At 35.2% G+C, this 22116-nt stretch overlaps 2 protein-coding genes across 6 annotated transcripts in view; one reads left to right on the forward strand and one right to left on the reverse strand.

Moving 5' to 3' along the window:
• The window catches only part of COG5 (component of oligomeric golgi complex 5), a 172477-nt gene that overhangs the window by 28144 nt on the left and 122217 nt on the right, over nt 1-22116 (forward strand). The gene's annotated exons all lie outside the window — the stretch shown is intronic.
• Nucleotides 597-6621, reverse strand: GPR22 (G protein-coupled receptor 22). 4 transcript variants are annotated; one of them, XM_031507132.2, is made up of 4 exons: nt 6524-6621; nt 6124-6376; nt 4062-5114; nt 597-2193 (listed from the first exon to the last, which is right to left on the reverse strand). In XM_031507132.2, exon 4 carries the CDS (start codon nt 2166-2168, stop codon nt 867-869), a length of 1302 nt encoding a protein of 433 aa, XP_031362992.1. In that variant the 5' UTR covers nt 2169-2193; nt 4062-5114; nt 6124-6376; nt 6524-6621; the 3' UTR covers nt 597-866. The 4 variants fall into 4 exon arrangements, with proteins under 4 accessions (XP_031362992.1, XP_021394810.1, XP_021394811.1 ...); XM_021539135.3 differs by lacking the exon at nt 4062-5114; XM_021539136.3 differs by lacking the exon at nt 6524-6621 and having other exon boundaries at nt 4854-5114; nt 6124-6517.

Genomic DNA, 22116 nt, shown 5'->3' on the forward strand with positions numbered 1-22116 from the left:
ATGGTATGAATTAAAAATTCCTGTATGAGAGGTGCTTCTGTCACACTAGAGGTCAGTGTGAAAAACTAAACCTTTGCACAGGATTGACTTTTAGCATCAGTCAAGTAATTTTCTCACCCGTGCTTTTTTCTTTCATTTATCCTTTTACCCCTGCCCTGTCCTTTGTAATTATTCAAAGTTGTGTATTTTCCATGTAGAAATTGTGGATATAAGATTGTATATGTAAAACTTTACTTTTCGTAAGGGTATTTTCAATTTTTGGACCAGCATGATTTTTTTTTTCCCCCATATCAAAAGTTTCTGAACCATTCACTGAAGGACATAATGTAAATGGCTTTTTCTGTGCATAGTAGTTGCATGCTGGAGAAGATTGAAATAAGTGGGATATCTAAATATGAGGTCAAAATGCATCCTGGTTGTAGCTGCATAATATTCAGAATACCTCTGATCAATATTGTTTATGAATTAAATTTAAAAACACCATAGTGTAAAAAATGGTGAATTTGTGCTATAGAAAAGTATTCCCAAGTGCAATTTTTGCTTAAAAATTCTTTTATATTTACAGAGAAATTGAGCCATACAAATATTTTTAAAAGTTTGCAGTTCTTTAAGGCTATTTATTTTCTAAAAAAAGAGGACTTGAATATTTTTGACAAATATACACATGGTGTTACGCTAACAAACAGCCATGCAACATATATCTTACATAATGAAGAAATTGAATATACAAGACCTACTCTATTTAACATATATATTGAAAATATACAGTCTCGCCAATAGTTAAAAAAGTTTTTCTTATTTGGCAGTATTTTTTTTTACAACTTGTTCAAATATTCCGTTTGATGTGTTTTGGTGAATACTGAAACCTAGTCAGTGACAACCTGAGGTACTAAACATTTCTGTCTTACTTCGCTGTCTTCAAAGGTAATCTTTTTGTTCCTTTTAGGCTCTATCCATGAGTTGTGTATTACAGCGTTATTTGGCATGGGATCTGCTTCCACTATTGAAACAACTCGCTTTTTCATCTTACTTTTCAGAACTTTCTGAAACTTTTGCCTCGTGAATGCGTAAAGTAGAGGGTGAAATATAGTTGTTCCATATGCCATTACTAGAAAACATAATCTCAACTTTACCAAAAGGTCACTTGGGCCCAAACATAAGATAGTGGTGTTTAAAACAGAGATGGGTGTCCAGCAGAGAAGGAATGTTGAGATAATCAGAAGGGACATTCTGAAGACTCTCTTTTGCCGTTCTCGTCGCTCCCGGTGCCGTTTTACAGCTCGGCGTAGAGCAATTATGACAGACACGGAAGTCCTTACACCAAAGACGACATTTTTTCCTGCACTGCTGTGGGACACATCTGTAGTCTCATGCTGTGTGGTCAAAGAAATAGTTTTTTTCTTTCTGTTTTTCTTCTTTTGTCCCGTTGTAAATCTTGTACCAATCCGAATATTTAGGGCCTGGAGTATTTTGGTGTATGTAATTAGCATTACTATAACAGTGAAGAAAAATATTGGGATCTGAACGAGGATGTGGTAGTACATTCCTAGTTCAGTGTGGTACTCGTTTGTACTCACGCACAGAAGTGTCTTATTTTCCCAAGTACTTGCACTTTGAAGACTGAAAAAGTTTACTTCAATGAAAGGAATCAGGAAGGAAAAAAGTGAAATGATCCATATTGATGTCATTAATATCACAGCCCTTCCCATGGTCAGGATTCGATTAGCAGGTTTTACAGAGATGTCGTATCGGTCCAGCGTGATAGCGAAGACGTTGATTGCAGTTGAAACGCTTGCAAAAGAGACACAAGCCTCATGGAAGCAGCAGATGAGAGCAGTGTTACTCTCCAGTGAAAGCAGAAGGATAACTATAGTTAGAGGAATACATCCCACACAAATTATTACATCAAGTACATGAAGGTTCATTGTAATTATGTTACTGACAGAATTGATTAAGTTGGATTTCATACAGTAAAGTACCAGCACGGTGAGGTTGCTGCCAAGTCCCAAAACAATTTCTAACATCAAAAATCCAGTGAGAGAAACTTGAAAGCTTAATGGATATGACAGTGGTTGGTACATGTTGGTATCGATGTCATCAATGGCATCTCGAACTGTAATATTAGATTCGGACTGCATGTTGACTTCCAGAATGGGGGACAAACACATTCTTTTGTTGCCGATGGTTTTTCTCCTGAAAGGTGAAATAAAATATGGAACTATTTGATTTTGTTTTTAAACACTTATTGTAGGTAAATGCTGGGGAAGGAGGAGGGAGGAAAAGCAATATTGTTACCAAACTCTTCATTTACAGTATTTTTAGAGCTTTAATTGGCATAGACTCAAAAGCCTGAAGATCTAGAATAAGGTCTTTGCTTTTTGAAAGAAAGCAGGATTTGTTTGAAAAAAGAAAAAATAGTGAAAAGCTTCCACTTAGGGAGGCAAGCCTTTGTTTATAGTGATGTGGTTTTTCACAAAGGGCTCATTTGTTGAATAAACCATACTTTGTGCATAGCCTTTGTATTGCTTTGAGGGTCATTTTAGAAGAATGTTGTTAAGTATTAACAAATTAGTGATCAAGATCATTTTAAAAAGCTCTTGTGGAAAAATAAGTGATAGGAACATGGAGCACTGTTGCTTATGTCCCATAAAAAGGATGTTTAAATTATTTATGCCAGTTTATCCACCTCTCTCTTGTAAGGTTTACAGTAGTGCTATGGTCTGAAATGTGATGTTCTGTAATTCACCAGATTTTTAGAGTCTAAACCTTCTGTTCATTTTTATCTTCTGTGCATCTATGTGTATGATACTTGCCACTACAACAGCTTTATAAAAGTATACATAATTTCAAATGCAAAACTTATTTGGGTTTGAGAAATTGAGTTTATTATAAAATGTTACGTTTCCTTTTTCTGATTAGAATTTTCAATTTCTTCAAGAAATCTGTGCCTACAGGGAATGGAAGAGTATTTAATTTTGTTCCAGAATATATGCAAGGAAATAATTTCCGCAAATAATATTTAAAAGGAAAATTATCTCTTTCAGGTCTTGTTTTGGGTTTGTTTTTTTTAATACAAACTGAAATTAAACCAAACAGATTTACATACATACCATGTTTCTCTTAGGAATAAGTAAGGATCAAAAAGGTATTTATTTTATATAGCAGATTTTTTAATTTGTGTCTCATCTGCTTAGTTTTAAACATGTGGGTAAGTTCTAAATATAGCATCTGCATGTAATACCTGATGTTTGTATGATTTCTATCGTCAGCCAGCTCTTGAGTTTGTAATTGATTGAATAAATAAAAGGTTACTAAATTTCTTCTTATGATACTGGAGGGTTTTTTTTAAATTTAAGAGGGGAAATATTTGGCATGAAAATAAATTTTAATGTCTACCTTTATTCTATTCTGAATACATTAAAACGGATAGCACTAAGGTGAACAAAATTGAGGTCTTTTAAAATGAAAGTATGAATTAAGCACACTTGGGATACAGTATGCAAATGGATTTCATCGGCAGTTCTGAAAAGCCTCAGTTGAACAATACTATTAATTGCAAATTGTATGATGAAAATTCTTGGTATTCTTCAACAGTTATTTCACATGTACCTCTTAAATAAAAAAGATGTAAATTAGAACGTTTTACTCTCAGATGTGAAATGAAACAAGAAATATTTCAAAAGCTTTGTTTCATTTCTAATTTAGGCAACCTCTATCTGTCTTACATTAACCCTCAGGGAAATGATCTCCTCTTGCATGCTGTCCTGGCTGTGAATGGGTTTCAAGAAACCATTCTACATGCATTGCTGGATAAATTAAGTTCTTTTGTATTAGCAAAAGCCAGGAAGAAATCAAAAGCAGATCTGCTAAAACAAATTACAGTCTCACCCTAACCTTAGAGCAACCGAGATTTTGTGAAAACGGAAAACCTCAGATGTGTTAGGAAACCGTGAATAGATTAACCATCACCTCCTTGTTGCATTGCCTGGGTTTCGGGAGGCAGAGCTGTGTGGCCAGGAGCTCGTTCACCCAGCGCCGCGCGGGCAGCGCCGGGCACCTACCTGCTCTCTGTGCCTCAGGGGCCTGGCACAGCGTGGCAGCAGCTTGGCAGAACCTGACACATGGTGTCACTGAGAGATTTTTGTAATGCACTGTAACCTGGAAATCAAGTGGTAGCTGAGCTGTGATTTCATTTCTTGCAGGTTTTTTTTGTTTTCCTTTTTTTGGTTCCTGCAGTTCAGCAGCAAAAAGTTCTGAATAAACATGGGGACTTCTTAATTGCCTCGGATACTTCTACAGACCAGGGCATACTCTGTGTGTCTGTTATAAGTTTCAAGCCAGCAATAATAAATAAACCTTCTTTTAAGTGATGTTAATTTCCTTCCCCTGATGCATTTTGTAGAAGCCTGTTTTTATTTTCCAGGTTTAAAAAATAATATTTTCTGATCTCTGTTTTCAGAGAGTGTGTAGACATCCTTAGTTTATGGTTGCGTATTTCTTTCTGTCATATTCCTGCTCATTACTTTTGAGTGATGGCTTAGTGAAAGAAGTTGCTATACATCATAAAATCCAGTTCATGTGCTTTGAGAGTAACCATGGGTTACCTAATTTGGTTTATTTTGATTTAAGGAGAATACATAACATCATAAAATTGAGAGAAAAATATCCATTAGTCATTATGACAAGTTATTTAATGAATAGTATAGAAAAAGCTTGGTTAAACCTTTATTCAGCTTGCTGATGAAGTATGCATATTCTCCTTTTGGGATTTCATGTTTCATTGTCTCTTCATGCATCAGTAGTTTCCACAATTCTGGTTTTAAATTATAAATCCCTCTTTAAGAAATGCTCACCATTTTAAGAATCAATCATTGCACTCTTCTTTTAATGAAAATCTGAGCAGATGTGTTAGTCTTCCATGTATATTGTTGAAGTGTCATGCACGTAAATGGTAATGCAAGTGTGTTCCATGTTTTGTTTTTAATTCCTTTATGTCTTAAGAATACATTTTAGGGATGCATCCTGCTGCTCGTAGGTCATACAGCTACAAAGATACCCGGTCAACTGCATTCTTCATATTGTCAGTAGTAAAACTGAATTAGTTGCTGCATGCCCTTGTGAAGGGGAGGAAAAAAAAGGTTAAAAGTAGGGCTTGTAATTTCAAAAATAAAGTAATGCAAGAATGTATTTTCTAATATCACTTATTTAATGAATAAAGGATCTGTAAAATTGGACCTTATAGATTACACAGAAAAACAGTTTGCCTGCTCTCTACTTGCTATTAAAATCATATTCCTCTGTCAGCTTACATGAATTTAGGTTTTTTGGACAAGTTTCCTATTCTCCAGATAGTGCAGGTTACAAAAGATCCTGGCTAGAAGCAATAGTTGGATGCAGAGTGTCTGTGACTAAAGCTACAAAATGTAGTTTTATAGCTCTGGTGAGCAGGTAGTTTATACATACAACTCTCTTGTTTTTTAATGAGAAACTGAACAGCATTAATGAGCCTTTTAAAAATACGGTTTTGTTTAATTTGCACACTGTTATCCTTTCCTTTCTTGAAATGAATGTTTAGCAAATCCATGCTTTTAATAAATGGCTTGTATGTACAGGAGAACAAAATAAATAAGTTTTAAAAAAAAAACAACAAAAAAGGGGGATTTCTTAAGTAATCAGAGATTAGTCATATGAGCCAACCTTCATAAAGCAATAAGTATGCACTAATTACAGACTATCTGATCCTTCAAAGAGTAACAGAATAAATTTGAAACATATTTAACTGCCAATAATTGGAAATACTGCTGAGGGAGGAAAAATATTCCCAGTTGCTTTATGTGGTTGTTTTCCCCAGTACTGTATGAGCTTAAACTGTACTGTCTTCATGTTGTACGAACAAAACAGGTTCTTAATATTCTATAAGACTTTCATACAGAATAACATTTTGCTATCATTATATTTTTAATGGGGAAGGGGAAATAGCATTTAAATATTTCCTGGTCTTAAATATACCAATATATTACTGCTTAATATAAGTTGAATCTGATCTCTTGCCTTTTTTCCTCCAATTTTTAATTTGGTTTAATGTTGATTATTCTGTATATCATAATAAGGAACAGGTCTTACCTCTACTAAAGATTTGGTAAATTCTCGATGCAGGTGAAGCAGTTCCAGGTTGGAGGGATTCATTTTGTTCACTTGTTAGCAGAGTAGAAGGGAAAGAGGGTAATAAGCATATCTTCAAAAAATGACCTTAATGAAAATTTGTGCCTGTACTGTGCCATTGTTTCAGCATACTGCTCATGTATACAATTGCTTTAGTTCTGGTTTACAGGCTGCTGCAGTCTCCCACTCTTCCTACGGTAGAATCAATAAGCATCTGAAAATACATAATGAAAGTAATTTAACATACTGAAGGCTTCTTGTCTCCAGAGACACCACTGAGATTCAAGCTTTCTAAAAAAGAAGAGCAGTGCTTCTGAGAGGAAAGCTTGCGATGGGCAGCTTTTGCAGAATGACAGCCTACCTTGTCGCTTCTCCTCACTGCAGAGAGATGCAGTGCATTCACTAATTTTGATTGGTCAGTGATGTTGGGCTTTAATTGTGCTTCATATATGGGATTGATGCCCTCCCTCCCCCCAATTTATATAAGGATTCTTTTATAAAAGGACTAAATTTACAAATGATTTATGAATTCAGGAATATATTAAGGGTATGCCTGTTTTATTTTTACCTTTTCACTCTTTACTTTGTGTACACTGGAAACCACATGGCCCTGAAAAAAAACCCGGGGACTAAACAGTTATTACTTTAAAAGCTTCCAACAGTCTATATTTACCTACTGTCAATTTCTGAGCCTTGTAGGTGTTTTAATTTTTTGTTTGTTTATTTGTTTTGGTTGGTTGATTTTTCTTGTCTTAAAAACATTCTGAAATAGTACTGCCTCTTTAAGCCATGCTGAATTTCACCATGCATGTTTACATGCAAGTGGTCATCTAGGTTTTGTAGCAATAAGTTATATTCAGGATAACTTGATACCCACATGTATATTAGGAAAATTTATGCTAGGATGCACTGAGATTATTCAGACCCTGATCATTATTCAGACATGATAATTCAGTTGATTCATGATCAGAAAAAAATTATTTTTAGGATCCATCACTATGTACAATGTATGTATAGTTGTGGAGGTTATTAATTTTATTGAAATGTAAACTTCTGAAAAAACTTGCATGTTTCACATGAATTTTTCTAGAGACTTGACAGGTTTTTGTAAGGATGTCTTTCTTGCATGATGTTCTTGACCTTCACTTTGCAAGGGATGCCTTTGTTTTCACTTTTTGTTTCACCACTTATTTCTAAATCTGTTCTATCAGTATAAGCAATGCTCACAACCACCTAATGAGAAGTGTAGCACAATACCTGTTTTAATTTGTACTGGTGCTAAATAAACCTTGGAAATCATTTCAGTATCAACCCCAAAATAATATTTTCCAAAATTGGTTTGCTGAAACAAATAGTTTAAGAATATCTGAGTATAAAATGTCCTATAGGTAATTTATAATCTCAAATTAGTGTGGGGCTTTTTTTCACCATGACTTAAAAGATTTTTAAGGTTTTTTTTAAGGTGTGATAAAGTACTAAATGTTAAAGTAGAGTTCTTACATAAGTAACTGTGTTAAGATGGTAGTTTGGGTCAAATTTTGATGGTGTCCTCTGTTTTTAGGTTGTTAATGCAAATACAGAATGCAGTTGTGTAACTCAGATGTCTTTATTTCTTTTCTTTACATTTTCGTTCAGACAGCTATCAATATATTATTTATCTTTAGGTAACAGCATGCTTTATTTGTTTTTAAAAATGGCTTCATATCCATCCAGCATGCTTCCTGTTCCATACTGTTTTGCATTCAGAAACCATGTAAATAAAGATTGCAGAAACTTTAACAGAGATCACTAGCTACCAGCTGGCTATGCTGAGTAGCAGCTGATTGAACCCTTTGAGCTGTCTCTGTATCATCTGCCTCCCAAGAGCTTGAAAACAGTGATACCAGCATAGCTCTTAAAGGTGATGTGATAAAGAGGATTGCTGAAATCAAAGCATAAATACTAATATATTAAAGAGATTTACTTGCTTCACTTTCAGTATGACTAAGGATAAGTAAGGAAGCCTGTCTAAATTTAAACAGATGAATCTTCATCTCCCTTTCTAATTCTTCAGTGTATGCCTGAACAAAGATGGAGGTATTGGATGAGCTGTACTGTTGGAAAAAGATGTACACACAGAGGAAGATTGTAACAGGATTTTGGGTATACCATGAATATATGGTTCAAATGCAAGCAAAGGGGTCACAAAAGACTACCTGTATGACAGCAGGTGATACTGGCAGAAGTTTTATCTGCAAAAAGTGTTTGAGAGGAGTGATAAGGAGCTGAGTTGTGAACATATATTAAGCTTAAGTTTTCTGGATACAAAATCAGGAAAAGAAGCAGTACCATATGGAGGCAATCAGGAGTAGGTGGATGGATAGACATGCTTATAAGCCATTGCTGTGCAGATGCTAGTTAAGATGGTGTGAACAGATGACTTCATCCTCAAAGGGTAGATAGGGAAGAGTGGGCAAAAGGAGCCATGTGCAGGCACCAAGCATAAACAGAAAATGTGCTGTTCTTATACCTGTTTCTATATCAGTACAGATGGGAGAAAGAATTTGACTGGTATTTTGGCTTTTAGGGTAGTGAAAAGTGAGGTGAAAAGTGGGGTGAAAAGGTAATGAGAAGGTAGAAGTATCAGGGAACAGCAGGAGTCCTAAACCAGAAGACTGATGACAGGGAGTTTTAGGATTGAGAATAGCAACACAAGGGGAGAGGGAGATCCAGATGGTTACAGAGAATAGACTGTGAAGGGTTGAGACTGCTGGGTCTGATGTGGAGGGAAAAGAAATGCAGAGAGGCAGGAGCTTGAATCAGAGTGGAGCACAAGGCTGTAGAGGCATGTGCATGTAAAGGGACACTGGGTGCAGGTAATAATAATAATTGCAATTTCCATAACACACACCCCTGTAAGTACTTCTAAATTCAATTCAGGAGTCATAGCTGTATGTGAGAATATATTTTTCTGGTTTGCTGAGAGGAGGAAGTCCAGAAATTTGCAAGTTGTAGTGTATTTTTTGGTCCTCTTCTGTCTTTTATCTACTGTATAACTTTCTACACAAAGAAGTAATGTCCCAACATTGGCTGTTACTGCATTCCCAAACTGTGGTAGGTCATCTCTAGATCTGAAAGTCAAAGCTCTGCTGTTGAGTTTATAGGATCACCCTGAATCAGTTTCTTGAACTGCAGTGCTTTAAATAAGCTTAGTTTATTTAAAAAGACTCATTAGGCTCAAAAGGTGTAGCAGGGCCACATGAAGTACACAGTTCTAATGTTTTTCTATCAGAGTCCTTGGTTTTGGAGCTTTAAAATTCTTTTAATGTGTTTAATGTTTAATTTTACATAAACCTACTGCAGACTATTTTAACATCCAGATGTCATGGATCTTGAAGATCTTTATTGGCACAGTTGTGAGACTCTGCTCACTTTCCTTGTTCTCTGCATTATTCTTTTTTTCATCCTGAATGCTTCAGCAACACTTTCTTTCTTTGTACTGCATATCTTGTTTCCTAGTCTGAATCTGCTGCTCCTTTAGTGACTATTTAGAATTTTACTGCATCTGGATCTAAAAATGTCATCTGTTTTCATATTAGCAAGAGACTTGAGATCCTAACTCATACAAATTTTTTAGTGCCAGATAGTGTCTTTAGAGCTCAAGTTGCTTTAGAAAATGAATATTGGGTGGTTTTGGATATCCTGCCCTGGGATTGTTGTTCAGCATTATTTACATGGTGCATCTGCACAATTCCAGCTAGATAGCTCCTCTGTACCTTTCATTTACCGACTCTGAGGAGTGTCGTGCTCAATTCTAACCTAACTCTTCTGAATGTTTTGTGATTTGTATCTGTTCTAGCAGTTTGTGGTCTATATCTAAAATTGTTTCTTACCTTGTTGTGTCTCAGTTTCCTCAATAGTCAGTTGCAGAGAATTTTGTTAGAATATTGTTCAAAATCCAGTAACTTCTATAGTATCAAGGAAAAAGAAGCTATGGAAATAGCTGTTTGAGTCTGGGAGTTGTACTGATGTGCCCTTGTTATGCTGAATTTGTAAATGTGTTCTGCTTTCTACCTGATCCTGAAATTACAGCTCGCTAGTCTGGATCATGCTTTTATGGAAATGTTGACTCTTGACCCATATACAAGATCTAGTCATAAAGGTTTTTATTATTATTTGAGAGTGATACGCTGAATAGATGACAAAAATTTTGTTAGAATTTCTAGATAGTACCGTTGTGACTCGGATGGTAACATGGTCTTTTCTTTCTTTTGGCTCAAGTACTTTATTCTCATTTCTTTTATCTATAGAGAACTATTCTAAGGCTATTATTCCTTTTCTGCAGCAAGGACTGACATCCAAAAAATTAATTTTCCATTCAGTGTCTTACCCTTAAAATTTATTTCCTCTTCTCCCTTACTGTTGATTGCCATCTTCCTTTGTTTTGTTATTTTTATAATGACTTATGTAGGTTGGGTTTTGTGAGGGTTTTTTTTTTCCCCACTTTTCTAACATTCACGTTTCCCTTGACAGAAAACAGTCCTGCACATGGGACATTGTTGATCTTTGTTCTGCCACTGTAGAATTACATCCCTGGAAAAATCTGGATTTTCCAGATTAATTGCATGTTGTTTCACTGTGCTTCCTCTTGTGTTTACAAAGATGAACACCTTTGGAAGCTGCACAAAGACAAGTATTTTTAAATAGACATAGAATAAATTATAAATTATATATATACTATAATAGTAAATATATTTTACATGTTTATGTATTTTTATATATAATGTGTACATATTAATTTTGAAGATTCAGAGTTATTGATAGCATAGCAGCTTAAGGAAAAATTATCTACTTTTGCAGTGGAATAAGAATGTCTTATAAGATTCCTTTGTGTTTGTATAACTATTAGGCATAGGTTATTTGTTCAGTAGTATTCCATGTTAGAACAACTGTTGACCTTTTCAGCACTGGAAGGTTCTGTACTCATGAGGAAATGTGTAAGTTAGAAAATGCCCTTTAGCTATTAATACCAAACATGTATCTTGTTTTAGTTTTACACAATGAGGTGATACCAAAGAATAATTTCAAAACCATTGCTGCATATCACTCATATGTAGGGAAGGCATCCTTTTTGTATCATAACAATAAGTTTGGTTGAATGGTACAGATAAATCATGGTCCTAGTGCATTATTGCACAATTATTTAAACATTTTAGTGGAAAGAAAAAAAACTATCAGTTATGCTCAGGAGGAAAGTATGGCTGGTAAATTTAATAGTAATTTAAATAACATCAGTCTTGCTCTGGCTTTTCTCCATGGAGGGGGTTTGTCCTTTAGTATAAACATTCATAATGAGTGGTGCTGTATGTTGTAGTAGATTTTGGTATATTTTAGTTAGTGACTATAAATTCAAAGATTTTTTTTCCACTTTTCTTTAGAAGTTGTAATATTACTATGAATTTGGTTTCTCCTTAATTAAAATTGTACTTTGACTATTCTGAGAACTTGAGAGGTTTCTGCTTTTGTAAAATATTCTTAGTTCTAAGTTGGTAATTATTACTGAATTTTAGTGAGGATATTCATTATTATGCAAAGGCTTTTGGAATTCTGACATCATATCTTTTGTGGGGCCTTGAACATACAAATAAAAAAGGCACCTGCTCACATTGTGTGAGCCTTGTGAAAACGTGCCTGAAAGAACATTTGTTCCCAAAGTTGCAAAGTGGTTAGCATAGAAGCTGAAATGTTCTGGAGCTGGAGTCCTGACGCTGTGTGGCTGTAGAATGAGAAAATACTGCCTTGTGGTTTGCAGTCCCTTTGGATTGCTTACCTTTCTTCCTTGAAGGTATTTTGTACGTTGGAGGAAGTTTTCAGTGTTGTACGTTGGAGGAAGTTTTCAGTGTTGTTCCCCACTGCTGGTTGGCTGTGTTGCCCAGCATCTCCAAGTCCCAGCTCCTCTGGCAGATCTGTGTTTGTGCATTGCACAGCAGCCTCGGTGTAGCCCTGTCAGGATGTGTTCTGCCTGGCTGATTATGTTGCTTTGGATTGAGAGGCAGCTGAAGTTAACATGAAGGGTTGAAACTTCAGGATCTGGTTCAGGACTCTTTGTCAGATACCCTTGTTGTGAAAGTCATGAGCAGCCAGGTATGCAGGACGGGCAGCAGCAGGAGCAGCGCTAGCTGCCCTCTTACAATCCCCTCATGTAGGAGTTGGTTACAAACCTTCCTGCTTTAATATCCTTTAAGTGGAATTGCTAATATAAAACAAAATGAGAAAACAGGAAGATTTTCTCTAGAGTTGTTTATTCAGCAGAGATTTTGGATAGACTTTGTTTCTAGTAATTTTTTAAACTAGAAAGGCGGTACCATTGTCTCTTAATTAAGACAAAGTGTTCACATGGTGTGCCTAGTAGCAAACATTGTTCTAGCTGAAATTAAGAGACAAATCTTACGATCTTAATTGCCCTGTAAATAAAGAGTGAACACAACATGAATAGGTATCAGCTGTCATGTCCCTTCAATTTTTTTAAGGCTAACACAGCCGTGTAAAGGTTTCCACAAGGGTGACTTCATATGTGTCAGTCTTGATCAGGTAGCTGCTTGGCTGATTCAGCTTGGAAAGACTACAGGAAGTGTGTGAAAAGGATCCATTAGGCTAAATACCCTTAAAATCAAAGTTCAGTGACTCTGCATGTGACAGGGACATACTTTGCCTTCTTCAGACAACAAAATAAAACCTAAGGACAGTAGTTAGATTCCCCCCCTTGTTGTGAATGCCTGACATAAGCAGTTCAAATAATGTCAGCTTCTGTGTTTGGTTCAAATGACATCAGTCTGACAGTGGTGATATTCTAAAAATTAAATTCTCAAAATATGAAAAATCGTTTGCAGTATGTTTTCTTGTCTGATTTTTAAATGATAAATTACTCGATTGTTCCCTCTTTGCCACCTTGATTCTTCAGTTGTTTTTACAAGGTTGTTCAGGGAAACTGATAGAAAATCTGTTTATGTAGTGCCATAAAAAGACATGTGAGAGAAGCTTAAATAGTTTAATAAGCTATAATGATAAATGCATAATAACATGGAAATTGGACTAATTTAGTACAGTGTGTTGGCTTCGCATTTCCTCTACTAAAAAATATCCATTTGATTGATGTGCATGTTGATCTAAATTTAGATTTGTGTTGGTATCATATTCAGTTTATTTTTGTTCTTCCTCTGTTGTTTAGGTTCATTCATTTTCATAATTTCTATCCATAATATAGTTTAATTTTTTATTGATTATTGAAAAACATCTCTTACTTTCTTAAGTGGATAAATGAAAGAGAAATATAAACCCCTTCATATTTTCTGGGATTTAAAAAAAACCCATATCTATTGTAGCTGTAGAATCTAAAATAAATACCTAAACTGAGTTAAAATTCATGCATACGCATGCACAGGAAGAACTAATTTTGTCTGTGAAGCTTTCAAATATCAAGGATTTTTGTGACTAAACCATAGTTTCAGTTTTTTTCTGTCTTCTAAAGTATTTTTAACCTCAGTGCATAATTGTTGTCTTTGAAATCACTTACTGTAACACTGAAGCAAACCACAGCTTGTATGAAAAATGCTTTCATTTGCTGTTTTTTGGGAGAAGGCTGAGAGCAGTAGTGTCAGTGGTATGTCTGAGGAAGGGAATACTGTTTTGCATTGCATATGGTTGATGCCTGGAGCTGGCTTTGCAGTCATTAGACTTGAAGCCTAAGTTTTATTTTACTAATAAAATCTTGAGAAATTTAAAATGGTTGTTCAAGACATTTTTATTGCACTGATGGATGATAAGCAAATACAGGTTTATGGAGAAAAAGCTTGTCAAATTCTTCAGGAGCCTTCACTGATGATCTACGTAATCAATTAAAACATATAGGTAGCATGAGTTGCAGTAATAGGAGCTAGTTGTAATGGGAAAGAGGAAAAATGTTATGTGCATTATTTCTGGTACCTTCCAAAGTGAGAAGCTTCACTATTTCTAGTAGGCTAGCAGCTCTGCAAAATAATACCTTGAGTTAGGAGCTCCTGCAGGAAATGTGGAAGATGAAGAATAACAACAGCAACAACCTATCAAGAGGAAAAACTTGCGAGTTATTACACACTGTCTGCCTGTTACCATGCTGTCTTTCTGAAAGCGAAATTGCTGTTCTGACACAAGTAGAGGTCTTTTCTAGTTCTCATTCTTTCAAAAGTAGATATGGTGCCCAGTGAGAATTTATTTGCCCTGAGAGACAGCTGGATATGGAGAACATTATTTTCTCTTATTAATCAAGCAAATTAGTTCTAATGTGAGGAAAGAATGAAAGGAAAGGAGAGCCTGCCCTTTGAAAGTGGTTACTACTTTAAACTTGCTGGTCATTAGGCTTGAAATGTTTTTCTTTGATGTTGCTTTATGTTGTAATACCTTTTCTGTGGCCTTGCTGTTGAAGTAAAAGGAAAAAACTCAGCACTTTCTGTCCCCCCAGGCAGTTGATTTTTTTCCCTGCAAATTTTTTATATACTCTTCAAAAACCTATTTTGTTTGCCACCATCAAAAAATTTCTAGGTATCTACCTGTTTATTGGATTCTTGCTAATACCCGGTTTAATACTCCCACTCCAAAATCTTGAAGCTGGCATTATCTCAATAAGCAATACAGGTCTAGGCTAGAATACTTCAGCAGGGACTTTGCAGTGGTGTTTGGGGGTATCTGTGTGTAAGAACTCTGTGGCTCTTGGACTGTTGGTTGACTGCATACCTTGATAAATTTTGCAGGCTGTATTGATAGCATTTGTGAGAGTGTAAAACCTACTCTGAGTAATCTTGAAGCCTGTAGGCAAAGCAACTATTACAGTATACTTGGAGGCAATAAAACAGAGTTTTAGTTTGTATTCAGTATCCTTAATCTAGAGCAAATATATGGAGTATATGGACAGTTAGCGGTAGTATGGATTAACATTTAAACTAAGGATTTTAGCTTCTTGTGCAATGTCCATGACCACAATACCCGAGCATCCTATGTCTGCTTCATAGTTTCTGTTCACGCTATTGTGTTTTGTAGAACAACAGTTGGGTTATGTCCTAGATGCCTAGCACAGATCTGGAAAGGCTATCTGTATTTCATTAATCTGTCCAGTCTCTGTAATACAAGATCAATTTATTTTTGAAGAATGCATGAACTGTAGAAATTTTCCACATTTATTCTCTTTGCAGATCTTTAAGCACAGATTTTTAATGACTAACTAGACTTGACAAAGTTAAACCAAAGACGTGCTTTGGAGTAATAAAGAGAGACTTTGGGTTTGTGTGGAAAAAATAGTTCATGTATCTATCTCTCAAGACATAATTTTTTTTCTTCTAAAGTAAAGTAATGTATTGGCAAAGTCAGAATATAAATTATTTCTTGCACTAACTTTACTTTTATCTAAATTGCTTTAAGCCCTCAACTACATTGCAATAGCGGTGGGGGAGCAAAACAAACCTTCAGAAGATGCAAATAATTAATGAGATTTAAAAAAATGTATTGATGAAACACTATAGAACTCTCTACTTCATCCTCAATCTTTTGAAAATTAAACACCCCCCCATCTCTAAGGAAACATGCCTTGCAACATGCATAGATGATTATTAAACACAGGCCAAAAATGCAAAACTGTTTCACCTGTAATTTGACATTGAGAAATTGTTGCTGCCAACACCAGCTAAGAGGTTAAATTAAGTCTAAAGATGCTTCATAAATAAAACCTATAACAAGCAGCACCATGCAGTTTAACAACAGTTAACCAAATCAATATTATGAGTAGAACAAACTGGACATAATGTTTTTATGTGTGGTACTTTGGATTGTGCCATACTGAAAAGAAATTGTCATTAGTATATTAGGTGCCTTGTATTGGTGCATTTCCCCTTCTCTCATTCTTCCCAGTGCCACCTTATGTGTGCGTGATGTGGCAGAAGGAAGAGGCAAAGACACCTATTGAGGATGAGCCAGGCGTGGAGTTAGTCACATGAATATTTGATGAGAACTAAAGGAGTCACACACAAGGACAGGGAAATGGTGAGAATTGCTGCAAGGGTGACTGAGCTGCTCTTCAGATTTATTTATATAGGCTTTCTTCATTTTCTTAATGATCTTTTGCTATATATAGACAGAGAATGTTGAGTGTTGAATTTCATGGCTGCTTTTGTACAAAGCTGCTAAGAGCTTGACTTCTAACCTTGCTTTAAGTTTTGGGTGTTTTGAAAAATTCTTCAGCAATATCAGTATTTCTTCACTTTGGTGCCACAATATAATTCCGTTGGGTATGATTGCCATGTATGGCAGTTGGCTGAATGGAGTCCTGTGATCAGCTGGGCACAAAATTGCCTTGAGTAGATTTGATCCACAACACAAGGAAATGAGAATGGAAATGGGATTGGTCCCAAAAATTCCATGAACCAGCAGCTGCAGAGGGAACTGTGGATTGTAGAGAGTCCACATAAAATTGCTAATCGGTAATTTTAAATCTTTGTTTAAATCTCTGATTACGATGCAAAGTTTTTCTGTGCTAGCCTGAAAGCATCTATATTTTCAAAGTATGTTTGAAGATTGCTGAGAGTTGCTAGATGTAGATACTGAAGAAATTAATTCACCAAATCACTAATCTTTTTAAATTTTTATATTCTTTTTAGAAATACATCCAGCTGATACAATTTAATATTCTGGTTTTGTGCAGAGTCTTGGCTAATGCGTCTGTTGAATGAATGAATAAATAAATGGAAAGAAATGCAGTTTTAATTCTGGAAAAACCTATTTTTTTTTTCTTGTAAAATTGGCAGCAATATTCTACTCTAGGATAGCATTATTAGTTACTGACATGGTGGAATAATAGTAGCAGTTAGAAATAGATGTGAAAGTGGCTGAGTTTTACAGCTTGAGCTTTTATTATTTTTAATTAATTTTAGCACCTGCAAAATAATGCAAGAAGCTGGATTCTCTTGACAAATATTACACATTCACAGATTAATGTATAGCTTCCAGTTTCCATTGATTACTATTGTCTAGGAAGTGCTTGTTAGATATCAAAGCAGTGAACAGTGTGAGCAGGTCACAGATTAGGTCAGCTTGTTCTTTGACAAGCTCAAGAAAGCAGCCAGACAGCTAATGTTTTACCCTCTGAACAGAAAAATTTATTCCTTTGACTGCATTTTGGCTTTTGAATTTCTACTGAGTTAGTAATTTATTTATTTGTTTTGATATTTGAATGATATTTGAACTTTAAATGAGAAAATTTTGTTATGCTTCTTCTGGGAGAAGAAAATCATATCCAGATAGTTTTAATTACTGTACCCAACTCTTTGCTGTTCAGTTTAGCTGATACATACAGGGCTACTCAAAATGCCTGCTGTGTCCATCACCCAAGGCATTCTCAGCACTGTTCCAGGTCCTCTACCAAGCCTGGAATTCTGGAGTGCTGACACAGCTGGCACAAGACAGCTCTTGGTGATCTTGAGGAAATCTGTGATTGTTTGACTCGATTAAAGCTGCTGTCACCACTGCCATGACAAGCATGATGTGAGCTTGACATGTGCAGCTGAACACTATGTACAGAGTATTCTATAACTCCTGTGATAGAGATACCATAGTTATATTTTGTATGAATGTGTGTACGTGTATAAAAAGTATAAAATGGTTATAAAAATGACTTGATTCACTGAAGTGCTACAAATTACACTCTTTCTGGCAACAGAAACAATGTAATTGTTGAATTCTTTAAATAGAGATTCTCCAATGTATAGTGCATTCTTCAAAGTGGAATCCTGCTTCTGAAAAGGTACTAAGAAAGAATGGTGCATTTGAGGAAATGTACCCTTAGCCCAAAGGCTTTCTAAAATAACCTTTTTTACAAGGATTTACATTGCTGCAATATCAATGGAAAAATTGGTTCAAGCTGTAGTTTGAATGGACATTTTGACCCTGGTTTTATTAATTTTGACAGTGAAGATAATTTTCCCCTTCTCTTCCATTTAATGAAAGTTTTTCTTTCAACATTTATTCTGCTTTAAAGTATCAGAAGTAGTAGTATTGTTTGTGTGGGCATTGGGAAGGAGAAAAGATGGACACAGATCTACTTAAGATCTCAATATCTGATAAAATTTAGATTTGTGAAGAAATGAAATAATAGGATTCCTGCCTTCTTTTATATTTTTAATAGAATCATAGAATCATTAAAGTTGGGAAAGACCTCAAAGATCATCAAGTTCAACCTTTGACCAAATACCACCATGTCAACTAAGCACTAAGTGCCATGTCCAGCTGTTTCTTGAGCACTTCCTTGGGCAGCCTATTCCAATGCCTGTTCACCTTTTCAGTGCAGAAATTCTTCATGATTTTGGATCTTCCTTTGTGTAACAAAGCCAGTTCCTAAAGTTTAAAGAAATTATGGATTTATAGTTGAAGGTGTAAGAAAGTTCTTTTCTTCACTTCTCCCATTTTAGTAGATTGCCTAACTCTCCATTTCTGCTCATGGGAGAAATAAGTCAAAGAGAAGAAAAACACTGCGGCAAAAATAATTGATCAGCTGGGAATGAATGAAACATTGGACAAAATCCTAAGGTGGTATTAGGTAGGAGACAAAGAATGATATTTCTGTTCTAACACTGTTCACAGGACTTGTGTGGTCACAGGACTTGTGTGGGTTTAAGTTACTCAGACAAGTTACTTTGTATTCAGCTTCTTCCCTTTATAAAAATGCTTAAAATGGTAGCCAAAATGTTGTGATATCTTAAGATGGGAACTGTAGACAAGTGCTACCTTCTAAAAATTATTTAAAAATACAGTCTCTATGGTTTGTAAACAATTTTACAAACTGCAACCTTGCATGATGATTGAAAAGCAGTAGGGAAATTGATTTCGCTTCCAGGCTTCATGCATCAAATGCATTTTTAAATATAATGAAAACAGGCTGTAGCAATTGCATCTGCATATGGTATTTTCCTTTCCTTAACTGTTTAAAGCTGAGCATCATTGGCTGTGTAAATATTGATAGCTTTATAGAACAGAGGAAAATTACTGAACAACGTAATCTAGATCAACTCAAAATACTGCAATTTCAAGACAAGAATTTAAACAGAATATGCTAAAACTAATTTTAAGTAATTCTCCCTTAGTAATAATAAAATATACAAGTCTCCATGGTACCCCATCACCTTTGTGCAGAAAATGGCAGCAAGGAAAAAACTGCCACTGCTCAAAGGATGTTTTACAATTACAATTGATTGGAAAAATGAACAGTGCATGTAACACATAAAATTTATTTCATTATTTATTAAATATTAATTTGTTTGAAACATAGACTATAGTCCTTCATCAGTGCCTACAGAGTGATAGCTTACTCATACTTGAAGAAGGAAACCTCTGAGTGTAAACCATTGTGTGTAGTTGTGCATAGTTTTTAAATTATCTGAAAAATTGTATCTTCTCAGCTTCTTTTCAGGATTTCCATACTTGAACTTACATTAAAGTAAGCACTATTGAAGAAATGATGGTGAAGTTATGCTCTTCTTTCTATTAGTTATCTAGATACAATCTTTGATGTATTTAAAAATATTAATTAATGCACTAGTTCCCACAACTACTAGAATGACTTCATTGATGTCTGCATTAAGGTAATGCTTATTATAAAAAACCTGTTTTTGTAGTTGATAATGGTAATATAAGAGACAAAATTATAATTCTTCCATTGTGAATGTAAGAAATACTGCTCCTATATGTATTACCAAGGCATACACATCTATCTTTGGTGAAATGCAAAGCACCATGTTGGCTTTCTAGTAAAATACTAAATATTAGAAGTAAGTATTTTCTTACTGGTTATTGCTGAACATGTGAATAAAACAGATATATGGATGGTAGGGTTTTCTGTATGTTTATTTAAAGTTTCTGTCATACTGTTATGCTACACTTGCAGTTAGAATAGTTATGTATTGAGCTCTGAGTAGAGTGATCTGGATCTCAGACTGAACAGACCAGGCTGGATTTTGAATCACTTAGAGCATTTTTATGTCTGGAGTATGGAGAAGTTTATTTTTAGTCTTGAAGGGAGTTCAACAGGCAAAGATGTTTTACAGTTTCTACTTTATAACTATGTATCATTTTGGACAAATCGTTTTTACCTTCATTTATGGATGGATTAAATAAATTGGCAGCTTGCTTAGACAGAATCTAAGAAAAGCACAAAGAAAAGGCAATTCTGTCTTGGAACATTACACTGCAGCCCTTTCACCTGCCTCAGAATTGCAGTGAATGACACTTCCTTCTTTCTTTTGATCTGAAGCTTGATTTATAAAATAATAGTTTACTGTTCTAGAGTAGCACAGAAATCAGGGTTATGAGGTTGGCTCAGAAAGAGGGTAAATGAAAAAAAGGACTGGTATACATACCTGTAGAAGGCAAATAGTTACTCTGCTTGGTTTACCTGCATGAGTGATTCCACTTGAGAAAGCATGAGTGCAGTGATCCCATTTGTAGAGAAGTTCTCTGAATTCTTGCACAGAGAATAAGAAGTCATTGAAATCTTGAAGTTCATGGTCCTGTGCTTCTGTTTCTAGCCCCAATTTCAGGTTTGAAAGTCTGAGCTGTGAAAGTTTTGGTTCATCAGTTTCACAAATTCTGAAGTGTTACTTATTTAAAGCAGGTTGAGGTAGTTGCACCAGTGTATTATGTAATGTTATACTCAAAAACATTTCCCCTACCAAGGTAGTCAGAAGAAGTTGGTTTATATCACTCTGTTGTAATGTATGATAGGTGACCTACTTTCATACTTTCTGCATGGGAACACAAAGAACAACACTATATTTATGTACTTTGAGATCTTCCTACACATTTCTCCATCCTTTCTTTCTTTAGATTTTTCCTCCTTTTTTGTATTCTATGCCCAGAAATTAGAGATTCAATGAAATAAACTGGCTTAAGTTTTTTCATTTGACCAGGGTATATAATATGCATAAATTTCTATTAAATGTAATCCTAAATGTATATTTTCACATTTCTTTGAAAATAAGAAGGATTTTTTTTTTACTCGTGTGTCTTTCATATACCTCTGTATTTGTCTGAAATTTAGGTTTTTGTATATGTGTCACATAATTTTTTGGTTTTAAATTCATTTTTAAGAAACTCTTCAGTCTTTTTATTTAGTTTTTAGTGGGGTTTTTTCTTGGTAGGGGAGGAACTCAACTGTTGCATAATTGACTGTGAAAAATATATTATTAAAATTGATACAGGGAAAATACTGTTAGATGTATAGCTTAAATGAGACACTTCTCCTTGCACTGACCTTTTCTACTGTATAATAAAACATACTATTCTAACTAAGTCAGATAGCAGAAAATTTTCCAGCAGTAATGTTTTTCAGATTTGTGGCATCTGTTCAATTGGCATTTATGAAGCACTTGGAGATACTCAGATGAATGAGGCTGTGTTAGTGTATGTGTTAGAGGGCACCGTTAGAAGGAGCAGCAGGTCTAAATAATTGCATCTTGGACTTTCATAAATTTAGTTGTATAGAAGCCATCCTTAGTAAAACAGCCTATGAAAGGCAAAACATAAGCATTAAATTCCTTGGGTGCCTTTTATTGGGAAAGCAGGATTCATAAAAGCTCAGTATGTTGCAGGCTTTATTTCACAGTTCTGCCAACACGAATCCAATCTGAGCTCGAGCACAGCTGCTATTCCTGCCAGTCCTCCTCACTCTCCTGATGGAGCTTGATCAGCTCTCTTTGTTTTCTCTGTTCACATAAAACCAACGCTGTTTAATGATCTTCACTAAGGAATTTGTGATGTCCTGTTCAGGGACTTTTATTTATGGAGTGCTTCCCCCCAGCACTAAAATATCCTTTACTGACATAGTATAGGGTAAGGTAATCAGAAAAAATAGATGTGAAGTTCAGTATGGATTGTGATGGGTAGAAATACATAGAGAAAACT

This window comes from Lonchura striata, chromosome 5 (assembly GCF_046129695.1).
Source record: "Lonchura striata isolate bLonStr1 chromosome 5, bLonStr1.mat, whole genome shotgun sequence".
Lineage (NCBI taxonomy): Eukaryota > Metazoa > Chordata > Aves > Passeriformes > Estrildidae > Lonchura > Lonchura striata.

Coding starts and splice junctions, on each gene's coding strand:
- GPR22 (XM_021539135.3), bottom strand. CDS start 2,168: ATGTGTTTGTCCCCCATTCTGGAAGTCAACATGCAGTCCGAATCTAAT.